Source organism: Lycium ferocissimum, chromosome 2 (assembly GCF_029784015.1).
Source record: "Lycium ferocissimum isolate CSIRO_LF1 chromosome 2, AGI_CSIRO_Lferr_CH_V1, whole genome shotgun sequence".
Lineage (NCBI taxonomy): Eukaryota > Viridiplantae > Streptophyta > Magnoliopsida > Solanales > Solanaceae > Lycium > Lycium ferocissimum.
Window position 1 is genome coordinate 40,392,146 of NC_081343.1, and position 21,907 is coordinate 40,414,052.

The following is a 21,907-nucleotide window of genomic DNA, read 5'->3' on the forward strand; positions in this document are numbered from 1 at the left end:
CACATGTCTTAAAAAAATACTACTGTAACTCTTAGGAAAAATGGGTATTTTGAGTAAACTAGCCTTAATAAAATACTACTATCTTAATTAATATAGTTTTTTTATTACATAAAAACTCACTTATCTAAATAGAAAAAAATTGGAAGAAATAATTCCTTCTTGATTATGTAAGTGGACACTTATTTTGAACTAGAGGGAGTTATAATAATGCGTTCCAATCATTTGGATCTAATTTTATATGATTGGGTATGAAAAAAAAAATTGACTTTCTTCAGTATAAATATTCTACCTTTCATTTATTATTATTATTATTATTATTATTATTATTATTATTATTATTATATAAGTCAGATTAATATCTTAAATTTTGTAAATCAGACATCGTAATATAAAATAGAAGAGATGAGATATAAGGTGTGAATTGAAATTTTTATAGAATGCCCAACAGGACAATTAAATAATGAATATCAACCCCTATATTGTGATGCCAATATAATCATACCCTAGAGAGAAAATTTATAATAAAATTTACTTGATATTTTTTTTAATGGAAATAGACTAAATTTACCTCTGCTGGCAAGGGATTTGCTCCATTAGGGAGAGGGGCATTAGTGATCAAAAAAGCTAAAATACGAAAATTATATTCAAAAACTTAAACGTGAATAAATATACTTTCTTTTGTTTCTTTCTATTAGTTTCTGATATTAAAAATAAAATTTTCTTTTTCGTTCTTCATTTTAGCTAATCAAGATAGGTTTATTATTTTCTTTCAATATTACACATATTACTCTCCCCAGACCCCATACTGTGGGATTTCACTGGATATGTTGTTGTTGTTTCAATATTACACATATCATTTACATAAAATACTAGTGGTCACATTAAGATTTTCAAGGCATAGTTAACATGAGAAATTCAGTAAAATAAAAACACAGGGAAACTCTGAATACAAGCATAGATCGTTTGTACAGATAGACTTTTTGGATGCTAAGATTTAAAGTCGAAAGGGAAACAACTAAGATTGTATATAAATATTTTTTTAACGGAAGTGTCTAGTTAAAAAAAATGGAAGAAGTACATAATTTCTCAAAGTACATGAATGAAATTTGGTTCTTTTTCCGAAATAAAAAACAATAACCAAATGCACTGGATTGTAGAATTGATCACGAGATTACTCGGTCACGCGAATAATAAAAATTGACAAACATAAAAGAACGTCTTTGAAATTTCCCCTAATTCAGTTTTAGGAAACTGTTGAATATTTTTGAAGGAAACTCTCCCTCCTCATAATCCTACTTGAACAAGTATTCTCTTCATAATCCCACTTGAACTAAGTAAAGAACTACGTACGTTTTCCCTTTCCTATTTAATTTAGGAACAATACTATTTCCCACTCCAAATCAATTATTAATAATAGTTAACTCTTTATATAGACAAACTACTCCCCTCGGTTAAATCCACCAAGACATCATTCTCATTAAAATTTCTTGTGTTCCTTAATTATTTTAACACATTAAGTATGTGTTTATTCATCGTTGATTCAGACGAGCCCCACCTCTCAAACACCAATACAATCATCGGCATCGCTTATAATGACGGTGTTATTCTTGGCTCTACTGACATAATCACACAACTAAGTGCTAATATTTTCTCATGTCACTATGCACTAGAAGCACACACAGAAATCCTGTTAGAAGATGCTCACAACTTTATTCGTGATCAAGAAAGCACTATGGTCGTGGCTGAAACTATAGGTACGATGTTATCAACTTATAACAACAAGAAAAATATGCTACAAACGGGGCTTATTCTTGGTGACAGAAATAAAATCTATGAGATAAGTTACGGTGGGGTGGTTATGCAAAAGTCTAATTTTGCTGTTGAAGGGTATGGGGTAACTTATTTGAATGATTTCTTGGAGAAAGAATGGAAAAAAGGGATGAATGAAGAAGAAGCCGAGGAATTGGTGTTAAAGGCGTTGTCATTACGTGGTGTTAGTAGTTGTGGTGTTCAGACTGCAAGTGTAAACTCGAAAGGAGTTACGAGAGTATTTCACCCTAATGACACACTTCCTATTAGGCAAGAAGCGTTGGAATTGGAGCATGTGAATGAGAGGGCTCATCTCGAATGCATACGCGCGCATTTAATTTCTTTGCTGAAAATCAACGAGGGTTTTTAATTTTTTTTTTTTGGATAGTTACAAAGGCAATTTAGAAGTGACTGCAAGATTATGTGTAAATATTAATATCATAATTCATAATCATCATCCCATTATTTTACGTACTTGTTATTTTCTTCTCTGCGTATAAATAATATGCTTGAGCCTGACTTCATTAAGTGTCAATTCTTGTACTACAACTCATTGATGAGAATATTAGTTACAGGTTTTCATTTATTTGTATTGAAATTACTCACTTTTCTCATAGTTTTTTCGTGGAAGCAGAGAAACGATGCAAGCTTTATTATCTATTTTCATCGGATACTTTAGCTCTAATACGTTGCCACGGTCACATTTTTGGTGGAGTTTTTATAAAATCCGTCTACAGTTATTTTGTGATAGCGAGTAAAATAAAATGATTTTTATGTAATCAATAAAAAAGGAAAGTGACTTTTGTGAAATGAAGATGAACCTGGATGACCAACCATAAAATTTTCCCAGTGTTTGAGTTTGGTTTAGTAGCTTTTGCTTCAGAAGAAATTAAATAAACGAAGATAGTTTGCTAAATCAAATCAAACTAAATACACAACAAATTGTGCTTAGTCCCCTTTTTAGCAGTTTTGTAATTTTCTGATTGTATGTATCGTAGTCTGAAATAGATCTATAGCATTACTTCCGTTGATCATTTTTTCTCCTATTGAACTTATAGGGTAGGTCTCTGACTAATTCGTCTTATGTTAAATCAAGCAAAGTATAATTGGTTTTCTAAAATTCCAAATAAAATTTTAAAAAGATACTTTGGGGCATGGGGAAAGAGAAGATATTAATATCATACTTTATCAAGTCAATTTTAGTCGTTTGGTGTGATTTTTTTTCACTTTCATTTTCATTGAATACTCTTAATGGTGACTGCGTTTGTGTCTAAGCGAGGCTTTCATGCCAGGTGATAACCATAATTTAATTCAAAGAATAAGGGGAATTTTGATTTATGAATTCAATCATATAACAACAAATACTTACTCGCACCAGATAAGTCATTTTATGACCGAAGAAAGTTAAGAATTACGCTACTAATTTCTAACTTTCTTTGGTCATAAAATAATCCAGATGGTATTCCCTAATAATAGATGTAATAATAGGATTTTGTAATAGCTCCAAGTGATGATTACCATACACTACAAAACATAAAATCTGGACAGTGAATTTGAGTGACTTTAGCAGGCTTGCGTATAATGTGGATCACAAATAACAACCTTGTTTCCTACTCCAACGACTTCTAACTGTCTTTCCCCCTTTTATGTTTCGACTAACTGCTCATTTTTCTTGTAAGCATTCCACCTTCTCAGATCTCTAATCAAGAGGAAATTAAGCTTAGAGAATAATCAAGAAAATTACCACAAACCATGTCTTACTACCCGAGAGGCCACCGTCAAAGTGACGATGTCCCTGAATTCGACGAGTATGATCAGACTCCCTATGGTGGTGGATATGATATCTCATTGACATATGGCAGGCCAATTCCACCTTCCGAGGAAACTTGCTATCCTCCGACGTCCTCAACGTCTGATGATTTCGACTATGATCGTCCCCATTACACTTCCTCTGCAGAACCCTCAGCCTATGCTGATGAAGCTCTTGATAATGAGTATCAGAGCTATTCCAAGCCTAAGACCCGTCCCTCGCTTTCCCGTCCATCTAACGATGGGGATGAAGATGAGAAGCCTCGTCGCAGGCCTGGAATGAATCGTCCTAGTGGAGGTTATGGTGGAGAAAGCGAGTATGGTGCGAGTGGAATTAAATCTGATGAAACCGGGTATGGAAGCCGGACTGAGTACGGGAAACCCAAAAAGGCACATGGATCTGGATATGGACGGAACGACGAGGATGAGGAGCCTGATACGGAATATGGATCAGGTTATGGGAGGAAAAGCAAAAATGATGAAGAACCTGAATCCGAGTATGGATCAGGTTACGGAAGGAAAAGTGAGTATGAGGAGAAAAGTTCGGAATACGGGTCTGGTTATGGACGAAAAACTGACTCTGATGAGTATGGATCAAGACACAGAAGGAAAAGCGAGGACGAGGAGAAAAGCTCAGAATATGGTTCTGGTTATGGACGAAAGACCAACTCTGATGAGTATGGATCAGGTTATGGAAGGAAAAGTGAGTATGAAGAGAAAAGTTCAGAATACGGATCTGGTTATGGACGAAAAACTGACTCTGATGAATATGGATCAGGATATCGAAAAAAAAGTGAGTACGAGGAGAAGAGTTCGGAATACGGGTCTGGTTATGGAAATAAATCTGGTGGATATGGGAGTGAAACTGCATCCGGTTATGGATCGAGGAACAGAAGAGAGAGTGATGACGAGGAGAAAAACTCAGAATACAGGTCAAGTTATGGGCGAAAGACCGACTCTGATGAGTATGGATCTAGTGGATATGGGAAGAAAACAAACTACGGAGAGGAAGAGGACAGTGGGTATGGCTATGGAGAGAAATCAACTAGTTATGGGCGTTCAAACTATGAGACAACGGAGAGCGAAGGGTACGGGACATCAACATTTGAGAGGCCTAGTTATGGAAGGTCTGAGGAAGAGGACTACAAAAAGCCCAGCTATGGGAGGCGTGACGATGATGATGAAGGCTATGGTCGCAAGAAATATGTAAGTACCTGATTAGATTACTCTTCTTTATTTTTGAATAGCATAACAACAATGGAATGTAACTCAGTTTTGTGCTTTTAGTTAGCTTATCTGTGTTCAGCAGCATGCAACCAAGATTTTATTCAGCTTCCATTGATTTGATCTGATAAATTGGCAGGGTGATGATGACTCTGAGGAGGACGAGGAGAAGAAACAACGTAAGCATCGCCACCATCGCAAACACTCTGATGAATGAGCAGAGTGCTTTGTACCTGCGTCACAGATTCATGCCTTATTGAAGTTTTAGTAAATAGAAGTTGTAGTAAATAAAACTTGGCATGTCTTCACAGTGTTTTGTTCCATTGCAAACACTGCTGATTAAGTAGAGTGCTTTTGTCATCTGCTCCAGATTAATGCCATATTACTAGTAATTATTAGTAAATAAAAGTTGGCATGTCTTCGTCGTGTTTTGTCTGTTCAGAGAAGAAAGTGTTGGTAGTTCTTTTTAGTAGTAGGTATCTTGCTCTTCTCTACTTAAATAAAATCCCAGACTGTTCAGGCAATACTATGCCATAAAAGGTTCTCTTTTGTTGTGTCTTTATAACATCAATATTAAAAGCTTAAGTTGTGACCTTTGCAAAGTCATTTGGCTGGAAAGAACAATATATATACAAAAGATGAAAGGATTATTCAAGGTAAAAGCTATTAGAGTATTCTGTGCCAACTAGGAGGGCCAAAGTAGAATTCTTCAAGAGCATTAATGATGATTTTTCACAAACTATACTAACTGGGGATCTTATATGTCTTATCTCTGCGTTTGCTATCAGAGGAAAAGCGTTTCTTCTTTTACTCTCTTTTCAAAGTTTCAAGAGTTTTTACATTGATTTCTTATTGTACTGTCATATGGAAATTGTTATGAATGGGCCTGTAATGGTATTGGCAAAGCAGCCCAATATCAGATTAAGTGGCTATGTTTGGGATCCGGGTTGATAAATAGCGGTTTGTGAGAGCAAAATCGGACTATGCTTAGTATGAGGAAAATGTCTACTCCTCTCATCCCCTTTCTCTCCCCATTCTTATCTCTATCCTTAGATTTCTTATTGTTTGAGTATTATCATGTAATTTGGCATATGTTGAGAATTCTGGTTCGTTACAGAAATGCCATAAAAACTTCTTCGACCAATTTGTTTCAAATCAATACTTGACAAAAATGGTAAAAGGATAAAATAAAGGCACATTATAAAGTTAGAAGGTTAACTGCAATGAAAACTAATTCAATGGAAAAAATTTGAGGGAAAAAACAGTCAGTCCTGTTATGACACTTCTTTGTTTATCATTTATTTGAAAGTTTAATACATAATGACATGTAATTATAAAATGAGTTACCTACTTCATCTTTTGAGGAAGATGCAGCTGAAGAAGACACATGCTAACGCAACAAAGATAGAATTGCCACATAGGTCCGCTGAGAAGCTACTCACTAATCTTTTCCCCTTGCTAGGAAGCAACAATGGAAAACAATTTCACAGATGCAGAAGTGAGAGAATAAAAGAATTAAAAGTACTTACTTCTATCTGGCCTCTCTTGGCAAAATTTCGACCATCCTTTGGTAGCAGCTCCAGCTTTCCACTCAAACTTGATTGACAGGTTAATTGCTGGATTCTGTCGGATACTTGGGGCATATGTGGACAAGTTTAGGAATCACCAAGATACTTAACTCGGTATGCTCATATATACTGATGACTGATCCATGAAGAGCTCGAAATGACTAGAAATTGCATAGGAAATAATTTATTCACTCTCCAGCTTAACAGGGAGAACACAACAACTACAAAAGGGAGGCTGTTTCCTAAAGACCCTTGGCTCAAGAGAAAACATGACCAAAAAAGGTCAGATAAGGACAAGCTGATCAAAGCAGTATGAAAATGAAACTAACGAAAGCAAAAAAAGCCATGATAAACAGGCAGAATATAACGCTTAAAAATTGCCGTAAGAGATAGCATTTGTAGATGATCATCAAGCTTTCGTAATTTCCAGAACATGCAGAGTTTATTCCTTTATATTATTGATTGGGTAAGCAGTTATTCAGACCTATAGTACACAAAGCAGAAAGTGCATAGTTTCAGCACTACACCCACTAATGAACATAAGAAAACAAGATGGGTCAACTCTATCATGGGGAACTGGAAACCTCTTGATTCGTTTCTACACCATCCTGAGAGGCAACCAACGAGTCAGAATCAGACTCTTCTGCTGTTACAGCACCTCGGCTGTCATTATCTTGGTTCCCCGAAATAGATGAAAATGACAGAGGGTTATATGTTGAGCTTGCCTTCTTTAGTCCCTGAATGGCTCTTATTGCAGCTTAGTTTGCTTCGGTATATATTCCCATTTTCTTCTTCCAGAGGAACTGTCGTATCAGGGGAAACATTGGAGGCATAAGAAGAAGTTTCTCTCTGCTCATCTGCAGGGGCAGCTGATTCAACAACTTCTGCTTCCAAAGGAAATAGGACATCAAGATTAGCCTCACACTCATGGACTAATCTCGTCAGAGGCTCCGTAGTAAAGATCGGCTGATGAAGAGCAAGTTGTGTGAACGGAAGACACAACAATCCCCAGTTCGTTTATCATACTTCTTCAAGATCTTAACAAGTCCTAATGAAAAAATTGTTAAAGTAGATACCTTGACCTCACATAAGATCGGATAGCAGAAATCAACCAGAAGTAGTTATACCTCTAAATCAAGAAATCTTATTTTGTGTTATACTCAAGATATGTGAAAGTTTTCCTTGTTTGCCAAGTGGAGCTAGTAGTTCCTGTAATTTTACATCACCCCCTCTTCATCTCTCTTAATACCCATCAGCCATTGTCCCTCATCAAAGCATTCGTACTTTCTCTTCCTTTCTCCTTGCAACACCCCCTCCCTTTCCATCCCCACACCACGTGTTCTCGTCATCTTTCTCTCCTTCTTCTCCCAGCTTCCGATCCTCTCCTCTATTTTCTCTTTGTCTCATCCCAAGACCGTACCATCTTGTTGTATCAACTACTAGGCTCTTGAAAATTTCAAATAATGTGTTAATTCAAAAAAATGATGTACATAAACGAAAAGAAAAAGTGAACTGGTAGAAGAAATTAGAATAGAGGAAGAAAGAATCGTCAGAAGAAAATGGAAAGGGTATTGGAGAAAACGAAAACTTGGAGATGGAGGAAATGTGTTAACACATTAAACTGCATGAAAATGTGGGGTGAAGTGGGGAAAAAGACAGCAACTCAAGACTTGCAATAAATTTGTACTAGTTAACACTGTTTTGGAGTTGCATTCCATTCTATCTTTCATGCAGCCTTTGCCCAGACTTTTAAGAAATTAAGCTGCGTCTTTACCTCAGTTTATGTATTTTGATGAGCTGCCTGTAAGAGACCGAATAGGGAAGAAGGATCCAATAACAGTGGAGAAGGTAGGGTCAGAGTCTAAGAGATGTGCGGCTTGGGAATAGAATGGTGTTGGGAGGACTAGGTGGAAGAAGAAGATTATGAAAGAAAGGGAAGGCTTTCAGGAGGAACAGTAGCTGATGTGTGTAGAGACAGAGAGGAAGAAAGGGATGATGTAAAACTTACTTGGCAAACGTGGTCAACTCTCATAACAACAACAACATACCTAGTGTAATCCCACAAGTGGGGTCTGGGGAGGGTAGAATGTAAGCAGACCTTACCCCTACCTCGTGAGGTAGATAGGCTGTTTTCGGAAGACCCTCGGCTCAACACAAAGAATATTTCTCTTCTAAACCTTAGACACTATGATGCTGGAAATACATATAACTCATCAATGGTAACTATTATCAAAAGTGCAAGGTGAAAAGTAACAGATTAAAATTTCTATTTACCTGCAAAATTTAACGAGCTATAATTTTTCAGAAGAACCATCTCCCGTGAATGGAAACAAAGTCTTTATGGATGCTCATCATTTCTTCGCTGAATTCGTTGTCTGTTTCAAAAACTCCATTTTCGTCACTCTTCTCCTTGACACGTTCAATTCTTTCCTTTAGTTCCTGTTAAGTAGAGAAGAAAAGATCAGATCCACATTAATGCAGTTTGAGACTAACTATCTATTACGAATGTCTTTGAGACATGAGAATTCAATAAAATATGAACTGCTATATGATGACTCTCATTTTGTTTCCACATTTGATATGCTTATGCGCTCATTCTTGCATCCTTTCCTATCTTTACCTCTCCATCAAGTTAAGGAAAAAGAAAACACTGTCCATTTTCAGTCCCCTTCTAAACTCTCATAGAGGGTTATGAGTCAAAATTCAGAAAATTCCCCCATAAGTTCCGAACTGAAAATGCATCCTAATTCACTCTCTGGTTTCTGCCTCCACAATTTTTGAAATGGCCACCACAAGTTCCTTTCAGCCTCTACAACAAAATAACACACTTAACCGCAGTCATTCAAGCATCGCGAAACCCAATAACATAGACTGCATTTACACCACGCTGTCTCCACTGTGCAGCAGCCATGATTGTTGTTAGTCGGGCAATGAAACTGTAGCTCTGCCACAACTTACGCATAGATTCACTGCCGTCTCACCTTACTGCTTCTTAAATAATCTTAGCTTCACGTTCACCAATCACATCCATTTAATCGTCCATCAAATTTTTCATACTGTAGCAACATATTAAACATCCAAAAGAGATTTTACCAAATTTGTTGTCCTCTTGGACCATCTAAGAGTCCCTAATCTTCAGTTCCTCCACCCTTAGTCTCACCCAAGTATTAAGTCCAACTCACAAAAGTGGCAGTACTGTTATCCCTCTTTACAACAACAATCTAGGAATAATAGGACATGTAAATACCAGAAATATATTCTTAAAAACCTTCACATTCCCAGAACCATCAAAAGCTAACAATGTGATCCAATTTATGGAGATAACATGTAAAAATTCTGATGAAATTTCGGTTTGTGAACTTGAACAAAGCACAACGGATATAAAGGATTCATATAGTTGATCACAACTAAACCATAATTCAGCGCAGTTGACTGATTGATTGAAATGCAGGAAACTGTAAGCTGAGCTTATCACCTGTACAAATCTGTTAAAGTTACATTAATCAAACTAATCACAAGTAAAAATCACGTGATCTCTTTACATCAAAAGAATGAAACTTTTTTATGTAAAATAAATAAATTACAGGCAATTAAAATTTCAGAAATGAAGTAAAATTGAGATGAAATAATACAAACAGCATTGGAGGATTAGAAAAAAGGGATATTTCAAAAATATACAATTTGATCCAACATTATACCTGGGGAAAAGCATTATACATGATGTATCGCCCTTGTATAAAGTGTATAAAAGGTTACACAAATATGGGCTAAATCTGCTGTTTATAGACAAAGTATGGGCTATGTGGCGTAAATATTTTCAAAAATAGACGTAAAGTGTAATTTTCCCTTAAAAACGAAACGTGGAAGGGGATAATGAAGTGTTCTTCTTTATCCACGTAGAAATCGTTGAACTTGTCAAGTTCCTCATTCAGAATTCTGATAAACCAAGTTTGTGTTTGAGAAGCTTCTTCAAAGGCTTGTAACACAAGTATTTCTCCCTCCATTCAGCTAGGCTTTCTTCCATACGTATGCTAAATTCTTTCCCCTACTTCATATCACCAATCTTTCAATTTTAGTAGTTTATAACTAATGCATTAAATGGAGACAAAATTTTGCTTTTGGAATGTAGAAATCCCAGTCATTGGCGACAATAAGTAGAAACTGTTGCGAGTAACATCTTAAACCAATTAGCAATTTTGAGCTCAGTCTTTTTGAGGATATGCATTCGCTCACCCACCAAATTTCCCGTGTTTGGTTGGTCAAAATATTTTGAAAAACAAGTTTCTTGAAAATGAGAAAAATGATTCCCCTAAAATAGGGAAAATAAGTTCCATAAGTGGTCTTCCCACTATCCACCCTCACCACCCCCAAACACCCACTCCCCACTCCATCTCATTCTTATAGTATTTTTCTATATTACATATAAATGTTCTTGAGATAATATTTTTTTTGCTTACGTATCAACATTAAGCAATAAGTAAAAAAATCACTTATTTTCCTTCGTACCAAACACACCCACTGTATCTAACTTATTATACCATCTGATTAACTTATCTACAATAGTCACTAAGTATTCATAACAAGTATTATCATGTAATAAAAATAGATTAAATCATATGTTATAATAAGATTTTACTACTGATAATGTAAAACTCTTTTATGTTATTATATAATTTAAACTCTTTTAAATATAACAACAATTACTACGTCTCAAACAACTAAAATAAAGATCCGTCAGTCGAACAAGAAATTGGCAACAATGGCCATAGGCCCGGCCGGACCTTTTTTGTTCTGATGTCCAATTATCTTAGGAGAGAAAATATGAGTAAAATTCACAAATAATACTATTTTCAAATTTTGTTATAAAAAAAATAATCACAAGTTTTAACTTTTAAATGTGAAACTTTTAGCAATGCCGATTACGGAAAGCCATAACTTCAGAATTTCGTACTAGCTTCTGAAAGAATATTCGATTACAGATTCTGGTAGTGTGTCATGTCAGCTTAGCTGTTCTGTCCCCCAGGCTCCAAGAGACGCAGGAACAACCATAGAACACAAATTTAGGAAATTGCTGCCATAAAACTCGACTTCAGGTCAATCAATAATCTAGATAGTCTCAAAAAAGAATAGCAACCTTACATATGTAGATAAGTGGTCCTTTAGCTAGAGTCTGAACACTGCGAATCGTTTAGATACCGTTCCTAACCAACTTTTGGCAAATTATTTGACCTGTATTCTTCTTTACAGTTGTAAATATGGTTCAGATAATAGGAAATTGCAAATTTTTTCATTAAGGATTAATCTTTTGAATTAAAATTTGTCTGAAAGATTTCTTATTTGAAAGAACAAACATTATTGAAACATCAAGACTTCTAATCTAGTGCTAACTGTAGAAGTCTCCCACACTGAACACAAATTCATTTTAAAAAAGGCATTCTTAAAACGATCTATGAAAATAATTGACGCATTCAACAAGTACTACTTTCTTTAATTAGGCAGTTTATCACTAAATTTTCCCAAACCGTATCATAAGAAAATATTGACCAAATTATCTTGAAGTACCTAGTTCGTCCTCCGTTCCTCATTTAGTTCAACATCCCTTCCAAATTCACTGTCACTGGTTTTTCATATTTGCTTAGTCAAGTTTCCAAACAAATCTCCTCCTACTACCACAGCTAGCCCATTTGAAGTACACGTCCTTGAAGAAATTGAGGACTAAGGAAAACGACATGAAAATATCCAGATAATGTAATGGACTGGATCATCTATTTGATGATCCTTTTATTACATTTCAAACCATTGGCCACATGAGGGAAGTCAACAATAACAGAAGTACGAACAACCAAATCAAGACAGGACCATCGGAAAAGAAGGAAAACGGAAAAGGAAAAGGAAAAGGAAAAAGAAAAAGAATTGTTGCATGTGAAACAGCCTATATGGCCTCCAAAGCCTGAAGAACATCAGCTTTCACGTCTTCAAAGTCTTCCACTCCAAAGCTGAACCGAACCAAGTTATCCATGATCCCGTACTTGGCTCTATCAGACTGGCTAAGATCCCTGTTTTCCGGAAGAAAATCACGCATGTTATCCACAAGTTTCCAATTTTTTCATTTCTTATTTATCTTGAAAACTTCGGATGCTTTTACAGATGGAAGATAATTGCATGACCTAATATAAAACATGACTCTTTGAAACACACTATATGTTAATAGTTGATATCAAAGCTTTTTAGTTTCTAGAGTTTCACTACACATGCTCCAAATAGCTAAAGGGAGAAACTGAGATACCGCCAACCTTAGAATACAATATACTTTTTTGATAAGTAACTATGAAATAGTAGAATATTGACATACCAGTAAGACATTACTGCTGGTTGGTCCACAATGCTCTCACAGCCTCCAAATGATGGAGCAATATAGGGAATCCTCAGAGCATCCACAAATTTTGCAGTAGTTAGGAGGTCTCCATCAACCTAATAAAAAAAATATAGCCTTTTAATTTACTGCAGGTAGAGAGAAATAACAGGAATACTTGGTTAACCAAAGATCGTAGATTCATCATAAAATACAGACCTCAAAACTGACCACACCACCAAATCCAGTCATTTGTTTCTTTGCAAGATGATATTCCGGATGACTTGGCAAGCCTGGATAATAGACATGTTTCACCTGCAACTCATTCTTTTCAGATATGACAGCACTTGCAGAACTGGCAGAGATCTAAATGAAACGCAGGAAAACTAGACCTCTTAACTTTAATGTAACTACTCAAAGAAAAGCTAGAAGTGTGGCTTGACAGTCATTTATATGTTCATTAATGAGCCAATCATGCATTATTAGGATGAAGTAGCTACATGAGTTAAGGTGGATTGTACAGGGAGTATAACTGTACAAGGAAAATAAAAGATGTGTATATAGGTAAGAGGATACTGATCAACACTAATGAATGTTTCCTCTTCTGTTTACTGTTTTCTTGTTTCCTACCTATTTTCCTTGGTGAGTGCTCATTTTGTCGTTGCGGAAGACAATGAAGCATCCAGAAGTTGCAAGCATGGATGTAAGAATAATTTTTGTCAATGAACGAAGGAAAGAAAAAATTGAATCACCCAAAAAGTACAGCTTTGTGATGTTTACAGCACAATCTACAGGTGCAAAGGAGTGACAGAGAAAAGACCGTCCAGTTTATCTGGCTTAACAAAGTTCACCCATAATAATGGCTGAAAACAGCAGACTGCCATCTTCTTCGTTAGTTGCTTTCAGCGTCTTATTTATTTTCCAACCCCTTCACAGATTAAACCAGTTTTTATAACCTAGAATTAGACCATGATGTCAATGTTATGCTCATAAGATTGGCATTTACTCTAACCAACATCAAGTTGAGCATTCTTACTTTTCTCATATATATAAAATCTCATGAATAACAATTAGGTAGTTGTACTCTGGTCCAAGTGTGAATTTCAAACCATGACTGACAGAGATGGAAGCCTACAGTACCTTGGGATGAGCCTCTAAAATCTCGGCCATCCTCAATGCAGTTGAGTTTTGTTGCTGTACACGAAGATGCAGCGTCTTCATGCCACGGATAATAAGATATGCAGCATTCTGGTAGATGGAAAAATTGAATCAGACTTCTTCAAAATACAAGCTTAAAATGCGAGTTACACTTCATACAACATCAACAACTACGCTGTAATATCCATGTCACTCCATTTAGACCTGTCGCCCATACTTAAAATTTAGGTTTTCAAACACTAAAAGTTCTTTACATTTTTCTACTGGATAATAACCTCTAACAAGACTAAAAGAAACCTAATGAACATTTAATCTTAAGTAAGCGTACCAACATGACTAGGGGTGTCAAACGAGGGTTGTGCTGAATTTGGGCTAGTTAAAATGAGTTGAACCAATAAATGGGTGGGTTATTTGAATTAGGTCGAGATGGGCTAGCTAATGGGCCATAGCCCGACATGCTCAAATCTAATTAAGTTTTAATTTCTTAATTATTTTTCTTATAATTTGTTTAATAACTAAATATAACTAATAACTTTTCCTTTAGTATGACTAAATTAGACATATGAAACAAAAAAAAGTTAAAAATATTTTGACAATTTTCTTTATTGGTCAATTTGGGCAACATACTAAGTCCAAATTATCCCAATTTTTAGATGGGCTGACTGGACTCTGCCCAAATTGACCCGCCATGAAAATATGTTCAGTCCAACCCTCCCAAAGCAATTCTCCTTCACCAAAATTTACATATACATATACAGCATAGAAAGCCAGGGAATTAAGTCAATCAAGACTTCAATTAAGAAAACTCACTGGATTGAGAGCACCACCCAGGATATGATGCAAGTTTCGAATTACTGAAACTAATTCTTGAGGACCACTAATGCAACCTGCAAGAACCTGTATTAAGTGCAGCATAGCAATCAGTTTGATCGTGCTTAGTGGCAGCATAGTTGTTTAATTGTTAAATTGGCAGCAAATGCCACTTACATCATTGTGCCCACCAAGGAATTTTGTAGCAGAGTGCAGAACAAGGTCAGCCCCCAGAGCAAGGGCCTTTTGGTTAAGAGGAGTCGCAAACGTCCCATCTATGCAAACCAAGGCTCCTTTTTCATGACAAAGCTTTGAAACCAGCTCAATGTCAACACATCTCAAAAATGGATTTGTTGGAGACTCAGTAAAGAAAAGATCCACCTGCATTGAACAAGGTGCCAGTCATTGGGAACTATCTTCCACAACTCTATCTATTTAAGGTCATAATAGTTGAGTGACAAGCAACAATGTGTTTGCATACTGACTTTCTTCTGATTTAATGCCAACTCCAAAGCTCCAATATCCGCTGGATCAATGATTGTGGCCTGTGATAATGAAACACTTCAGCATTTTTTTTCCCTTAGACTAATTCAACAAAAGAGAAATGTTATGGTTCAACTATATTATTCGCCAGCAGTTTTGGGAGAGTGTTACCTGGACTGGATTTATTCTATTTTTTTCATTACAAGAATAAAAACAGTAGCTCAGTTCTGAATAACATGTTTTGTCTTGTCAAGAAATCTTGTAATATCTCTAAACTTCAAAAATAGAATGCCTAGTATCTTAAACATTTGGATTAGCTGAAGTACCGAAATTCCCATTTTAGGCAGTATTGTCTCAATAAAAATACGGGTCTTCCTGTAGCAGTCTGTGGTTGTTACAATATGCCCACCAGCAGGTACCAAGGCCAACAACAATACAGTACTGGCACACATTCCAGATGCCATTAACAAGGTTGATTCAGCGCCCTCAAGTGCACTGTTAGAGATACAAATACCTCATTAGTAGAATAATTGCCCCTTAAGTACCAATCACATAAGACAACTAGAGAAAATAAAAAGACAAAATAGAAAACGAAAACAAACTAATTAACCAAAGATAAAGCTAACCTTATTTTCTCCTCTAAAACAACAGTAGTGGGGTTTCCGTAGCGCCCATATTCAAAACTTGCACGTCTTTTCTCCTGCCAAAATATCATAAGGTGAAATTGATCACAAAGACAAATTCAGCTTGCTGAAACATGTGCCTAGCAATCTTCTTACTAACAGTACGAAAGGGAAGCCATTGGAACTAGAGAGCCATTGTATTTTTTATTCATACTGTGTAAGCAACTCAAGGATCAAATATAACAGTAAATACCTTAAAATCAATAAGGTCAGCAGTCTTGTTGAAGAAGTAAGCAGATGTGTTAACCACTGGGGTAGTTATGGCATCAGTAACAATACCGCATCCCAACCTTTCACCTGCAGAAGAACAAACAACGTAAGTTTTTTTTCTTGATTCACACAGCCAATCTGAAAGCTATAGTATCCCCATCCTCTAAAAAACCTGTTGAGATCAATTGCACTGTGCAAAGGTATATATCGAAATAATCTTTATTCAAAGTAGAGAATGTCCAGAAAAGTGCATCTATGTTATTGATAAAAAGGTTGCTTTTCATATGAGGCAACCCAAGAACCCTCATGCATTCAGGCAACAATATTCAAGGAACAACATTTCCTTTTTCTTTCTGTCATTTGCTGTGGTTTGTCAGAAGAGTAAAAGAAAAAAAGAATCAACAGTGTTGAAATCCAAATCCAAGTCAGAAACAGTGGTTTGGAATGAGCATTAAGCAAATATGAAGAGATCATCCAAGCTCCAATTTCAGCCAAGACACCAATATTTTTCAGCTGAGACGACATTTTAACCGTAATATCTTAGAATTTGGCTGACGGTGCAAAGTTGAACCTCAATTGAACTGAGAGTTATGCGCTAATTCAGACAAACTGATAAATAATGTTGAATCCTTATTGATCATTTATCCAGAAGGTCTATCCAATTTTAGCTTTAAGTGTCACATTATTTTTGTCCTCAACTTAAGCCTTCAGTATGATAGTCATCTACACAAAATGATAAGGCCCAAAACATATTTCATGCATGCATCTCTTCCAAGATTGTCAAGTAAACTGTAAGTTTAAACCATTCATTTAATGAATCAACTACACCTCAATCCTGAACTGCTATAGATATATCTATATCACATCCACTCTATATTGATTTAGACCATTAAAAATGGGCAGCCCGGTGCACTAAGTTCTCGTTATGTGCGGGGTAGGGAAAGGGCCGGACCACAAGGGTCTATTGTATTGTATGCAGCCTTACCCACATTTTCTGCAAGAAGCTTTTTCCACGGTTCGAACCCATGACCTCTTGATCACATGACAAAGAACTTTACAAGTTACGCCAAGGCTCCCCTTCATCAAATATATTCATCAAGTCGCATGGATGATGGATCGTCCCATTTTGTAATACAATATATATATATATATATATACTAGTCTCTATGAACGTGCGCTTGCACGTTATTCCCTGTCATTATCACAATTTTTTTTTTGGGTAATATTACTTTTAATTACATTACAACTTCCGTTAATATATAAAATCAATCCACTACTGATTCCTATTAATTTGTGCATCTTTTGTTTAGATTTCAAGATGATAACAACGTTATCTCTATTCTTGATAGTGTAGGTATTTCATGTTCTCACAGTTCTATTAGTTTTACGTTTTACCCAAAAAAGAGCTTTATGTCTTCTGAGGTTGACGTGAAAGCTGATTTAGTAGTTTCTTGATATCTAGAAGTGAAAGAATCTTAAAATCATGTATGTTTTGCATGTTATTATATAATTTACTAAGTAAATTTACCAAGACTATAAAATAAAATTAAAGTATAGGTGTTGAAGGGTAGTTCATTCTTCACCATGTGGTGATTAGTGAGAGTTGATTTTGTAATTATCCCTCCCCCTAACACAAATAACTAAATAAAAGTAAACAGTAATTTATGCCTAGTTATTTGACAAATATTATAAACTTTGATCTATTTTATTGAATCAAAAAATTCATACAACTCTATGTGATTAAACAAAATAACATAGCGCTCTAAATCGGATGTTTATTAGTTATTTTCTTCGTTATAGTGTCATAAAAAACATGGTTATCCAAAGATTAAATATAAAGAACATCCAATTTATTTTATACTTTTTAATTATTTGGCACCAAAGTATGTTAACTATTAATTTAATGAAAGATCTAAATTTCCGTTGCTTTTGGAATATCCTATATAGCATAGGCATGTTATCTGTTTGTTTAGTGTAGATATTTAGGATTATAGTTTCACAATTATAGTGAAATAACAATTCTTTACTGAAAATTAAAGTCCATGATTTTTAGTAAAACCTAATATGATAGTTTTTCAGTTGGGTTCGAAGTCCTAAACAGTATGGAAAAAAAGTTAATATTACAATTTTACCCAATTTGATATTATTTTCTAGAAAAAAATTTAACTTAAAAGGGTATAAAAGTCGTTCAATATTTAAAGGATATTTTGGCCAACTAACATTTATATTCATGCTTTTAAAATAGAATATATATATATATATAATCAGAGTTTTCAGAATATTGCTATTCAGGAAGCAGAGCAAAACATAATAAGAGGAAACCGTAACAAACTAGAGGTATGAGTTGTAAAATGAATCATACCAGCATGAATAGCAAGGCTTCCATCAGAATTCAAAAAAGAAGCATATTTAACACCCTTAATCTGTACATTTTGATCCTCATTACAATCAGCCACCACCTCATCATCTGCGGTGATACCAATCGAAGTAACGGCAGCAGAAGCGGACGAATCGAACTCAGGAACGGCGTCGTTATTTGACCAGGAAGCCGCAACAACTTGAGCCACACCGATGTTGCTGCAATTCCTCCTCGCCTTAATGCTTAACTGCCTCACAAAATTTGGAGGAAACCTGTAAATCAGAGAAGACAGACCATGATTATGAACCTGAGATCCGGAGTTAGCCTTGCTGGAGAAACGGGGAAAGCTGCCGGAGAAATCGGGTTCCGAACGGCATTCGAATGACGGAAATGCCCTAGTGTAGCTACACACGGCCATTGGGGATGATGGGTTTTGGAAGGGTCAAAAATGTAATTACCCCGACGGCCGAGCCTTTCTCGCTGCCACGAAAAAATGAAAAGAAAGTTTGAGGGAATTGTCTTCCACACAAAGTTTAAATACTAATCACGCGGTTGAGATTTGGCGTCTTCTACACTGGAATGGTGGGGTCCAAACACACAATATACTCCTAATTGTTGGTCAAGTTGGCTATATTAATTGGGCCAAATTGGGTTTAGTTCAATTCAATCATCAATGCAATGACGTGTATGGGTAAAAATGTCCTATTACTTATTCTATCAATTCCAATTTATAGGAGGGTTTTTGACTGGACAGAAAATTTAAAAAAGAAAGAAGAAAAACTTTTGAATCTTATGGTTTAAAATAAGCCAAAAAAATTGTGGCTAGAAATCATTTCATGAAGGGTAAAATAAAAGTTTTAGAGTTAAGGTGTTACTAAATATAGAAAGGTGTCATTCTTTTTTTAACTAACTAAAAATGAAAAGAGTGTCATATAAATGGGATGGACAGATTATTAATTTATTAATATTGGTTTAACATTCAAAAACGATTTCGTATTCTATGCTATTGGCTTATCAGTTCGGTCAATAATTTACGTTTTAACCAATAACCCAATAAAGTTTATTAAATTTACTCTTTTGTCCCCAATAAGTTGCTGTAATAAATTTTTTATCACCTCCTTCACATTAGTCTATATCTATATATAATATAAAGCTACGCATAGACAAGGTGATGTAACACCTTTCTATGACCTAGAAACACAATTATCTTTTTTCTCCTTTTTTTGAGTTTTTTCCTATTTTTTTGTTTTTTATCCCATCTTTTTATGTATTTTATTATAACAACAATAAATGTCTCAACAATTAATTCTCCACTCTTCTTATTCATGGAGTAATTTATTGTTTACTTTTAACTTACTACATTACACATACCTATATAAACTAGCTATCGAGTCAAATTCACAATAAAATAGCTATTATTGTTCCAACTTCCACCGCTAAATTCCTTATTCGTGGAGGAAAAGAATCTGAAATGTCTCTAACAATTAAGATAAAACTGATCCCTTTGATTTGCCCAATAAAGTCCCAGTAGTCAATAAAGGTTGATATCCGTTTTTTCCCACATAGATGTAGCACTTACTACCATTTCTTTTTGTCCTTTTTTTCCACTCCCCTTTATTTGCTTTAAAATTTCACCTCCATAACTCACCTATTCAATCTCTACTCTTTATAATATTTATAACTCTCATGCTTTCCAAATTTTCATATTCATAACTCTCAAATATTTAACTCAAAAGTCCAAGATAGCTTATATCATTCCTCCATTTTTCTCTATATAAACTCATATTTTATGTTTCATGAGACCTTACCCAAGGTTATCTTTTCATTCCATATTTAAAATAGTAATGTTGTTATATTTACTACATTGTTATATTTATGTTTTAATTTGGCTTGAAGAAGAAGGAGGAGGAGGCTCTTAAGTGGTGATCGGCTTGTAGGAGTGGATATGTCGACCAGAGCTCGAGAAATTATGCCTTGCTTCCGTATTTTGCTCTTCTTTTTTCAAACGATTAAGATAGTGAGATTGATGTATGTGCATTGTATTACTGTCTTCTATATTTATTTTTTTGTAAATTTTCTCGATGATTCCTCTTAGTTTGATTTTTGTATGAAATTTTTTATTGTCATAAGTCTGTAATTTTTTTACTTAGTAACTTTATGACTTTGTTGGAAGTGTGCTAAGTACTAACCAAGTTTCAAAATATATAATTGACTGCTTAAAAGGAATAAATATTAAATATTGAAATACACCTTCTATTTGGTGTTTGTTATGTTTAAGTTTTCAGAACAACCATAAAATATGCAGAGCAACATGGGAGGAGGGAGAACAAGGTAATTTAAATTTTTATATACATGAAGAAGAAACATTTATGTTTTATTATATTTATTTCTTTTTTCTTCTTTTACTTTGAGAATGTTTTAATAATTTAATTTATTTTAAAATCGGTGGAAGTTGCAAGAGTAAATAGTGTGTTCTTCATATGAATTCAAAACATTTTTCCTTATGGAATCAAATCGTATGTCTGGATATTTATATAAAACGGCGAAGTGGGTGTAACTTTTTTTCTTTCTATTTTACATTTTTTTTAATATAAGGAGAAACTCTCGGAAAATAGTCAAAAAGTGATTAATTAAGAAATACATAACAACTTTACAAAAATAGTTCATTTATAAAAATCGTGTCATTTGTACCTTTTTATGATAAGTTCTAACATATAATATTTTTTTGAAGTATGAAAATTGCCATCGTATCATTGGAAGTGCTTTATATTGAAAGAGGGTAAAATACCTCTGCTATTATATTATATTTAATAAATTATTGGTGTTTTATGATCGGACAAATTCACTAATTATAAGTAGTAAACATTAGATCAATTAATTAAGATGTACACAAATAACTCAAACCCCACACCATAACAAATGTAATATGTGTATATCTTGGTACTAAAATTTTAAGTTTCATTAAATTATAGTGTCATTATAATTTCTGTGGTTCCATGATTCTGAAAGAATTGTGTAGTACCATGTTCGAGTTAGTAGGCTTGTTGGCATGGTGTTGACCACAATTATAGATACTATCGCCATATCTATGGCGCCTCCATGTGCCTTGCCCTTTTCGATCCTGTCGTGATTTTAAACATTACAATAATTTTTTATTTAGAAAATATAATTTGTTGTTCTTCGTAGATACATGAGCTTAGTCAGAAGCAGGTTTAGGATTTTAAGACGGCGGGAGCACCATTATCTTAATATAAACGCCAATAAATATTTTAATGACGATTGAGGGATATTACCATATCGGATCGATCACTAATAGCGTAGTAGTGGCGAAAATACAAGTATATAAGTCAAACATAATTTTTTAGTAATAAATAAAATTTAATACAGTGAAGCAAATGAAAGTAGCTGAGGCTTTTAGTAATAAATAAAATTTAACATAGCG

The 21,907-nt window shown here is 34.8% G+C and overlaps 3 protein-coding genes and 1 pseudogene across 3 annotated transcripts; 2 read left to right on the forward strand and 2 right to left on the reverse strand.

Moving 5' to 3' along the window:
* The first annotated feature begins 1,519 nt into the window (after window positions 1-1,519).
* LOC132047588 (proteasome subunit beta type-6-like) lies at window positions 1,520-2,179 on the forward strand. The gene has a single exon (XM_059438611.1). The coding sequence runs from the start codon at window positions 1,520-1,522 to the stop codon at window positions 2,177-2,179; it is 660 nt and encodes a 219-aa protein (XP_059294594.1).
* Window positions 2,180-3,049: 870 nt separating this feature from the next.
* On the forward strand, window positions 3,050-5,364 carry LOC132037484 (uncharacterized protein At5g39570-like). The gene is made up of 2 exons (XM_059428024.1): window positions 3,050-4,824; window positions 4,982-5,364. The coding sequence occupies exons 1-2, from the start codon at window positions 3,562-3,564 to the stop codon at window positions 5,057-5,059; spliced, it is 1,341 nt and encodes a 446-aa protein (XP_059284007.1). The 5' UTR covers window positions 3,050-3,561; the 3' UTR covers window positions 5,060-5,364.
* Window positions 5,365-6,787: 1,423 nt separating this feature from the next.
* Window positions 6,788-10,717, reverse strand: LOC132037495 (SPX domain-containing protein 4-like; annotated as a pseudogene).
* A 1,431-nt stretch (window positions 10,718-12,148) lies between these two features.
* Window positions 12,149-18,982, reverse strand: LOC132037506 (cystathionine gamma-synthase 1, chloroplastic-like). Its single transcript, XM_059428040.1, has 11 exons — window positions 18,469-18,982; window positions 16,090-16,193; window positions 15,840-15,913; window positions 15,540-15,708; window positions 15,216-15,275; window positions 14,908-15,111; window positions 14,731-14,817; window positions 13,903-14,010; window positions 12,982-13,077; window positions 12,763-12,881; window positions 12,149-12,466 (listed from the first exon to the last, which is right to left on the reverse strand). The coding sequence occupies exons 1-11, from the start codon at window positions 18,881-18,883 to the stop codon at window positions 12,343-12,345; spliced, it is 1,560 nt and encodes a 519-aa protein (XP_059284023.1). The 5' UTR covers window positions 18,884-18,982; the 3' UTR covers window positions 12,149-12,342.
* Between the last annotated feature and the right edge of the window lie 2,925 nt (window positions 18,983-21,907).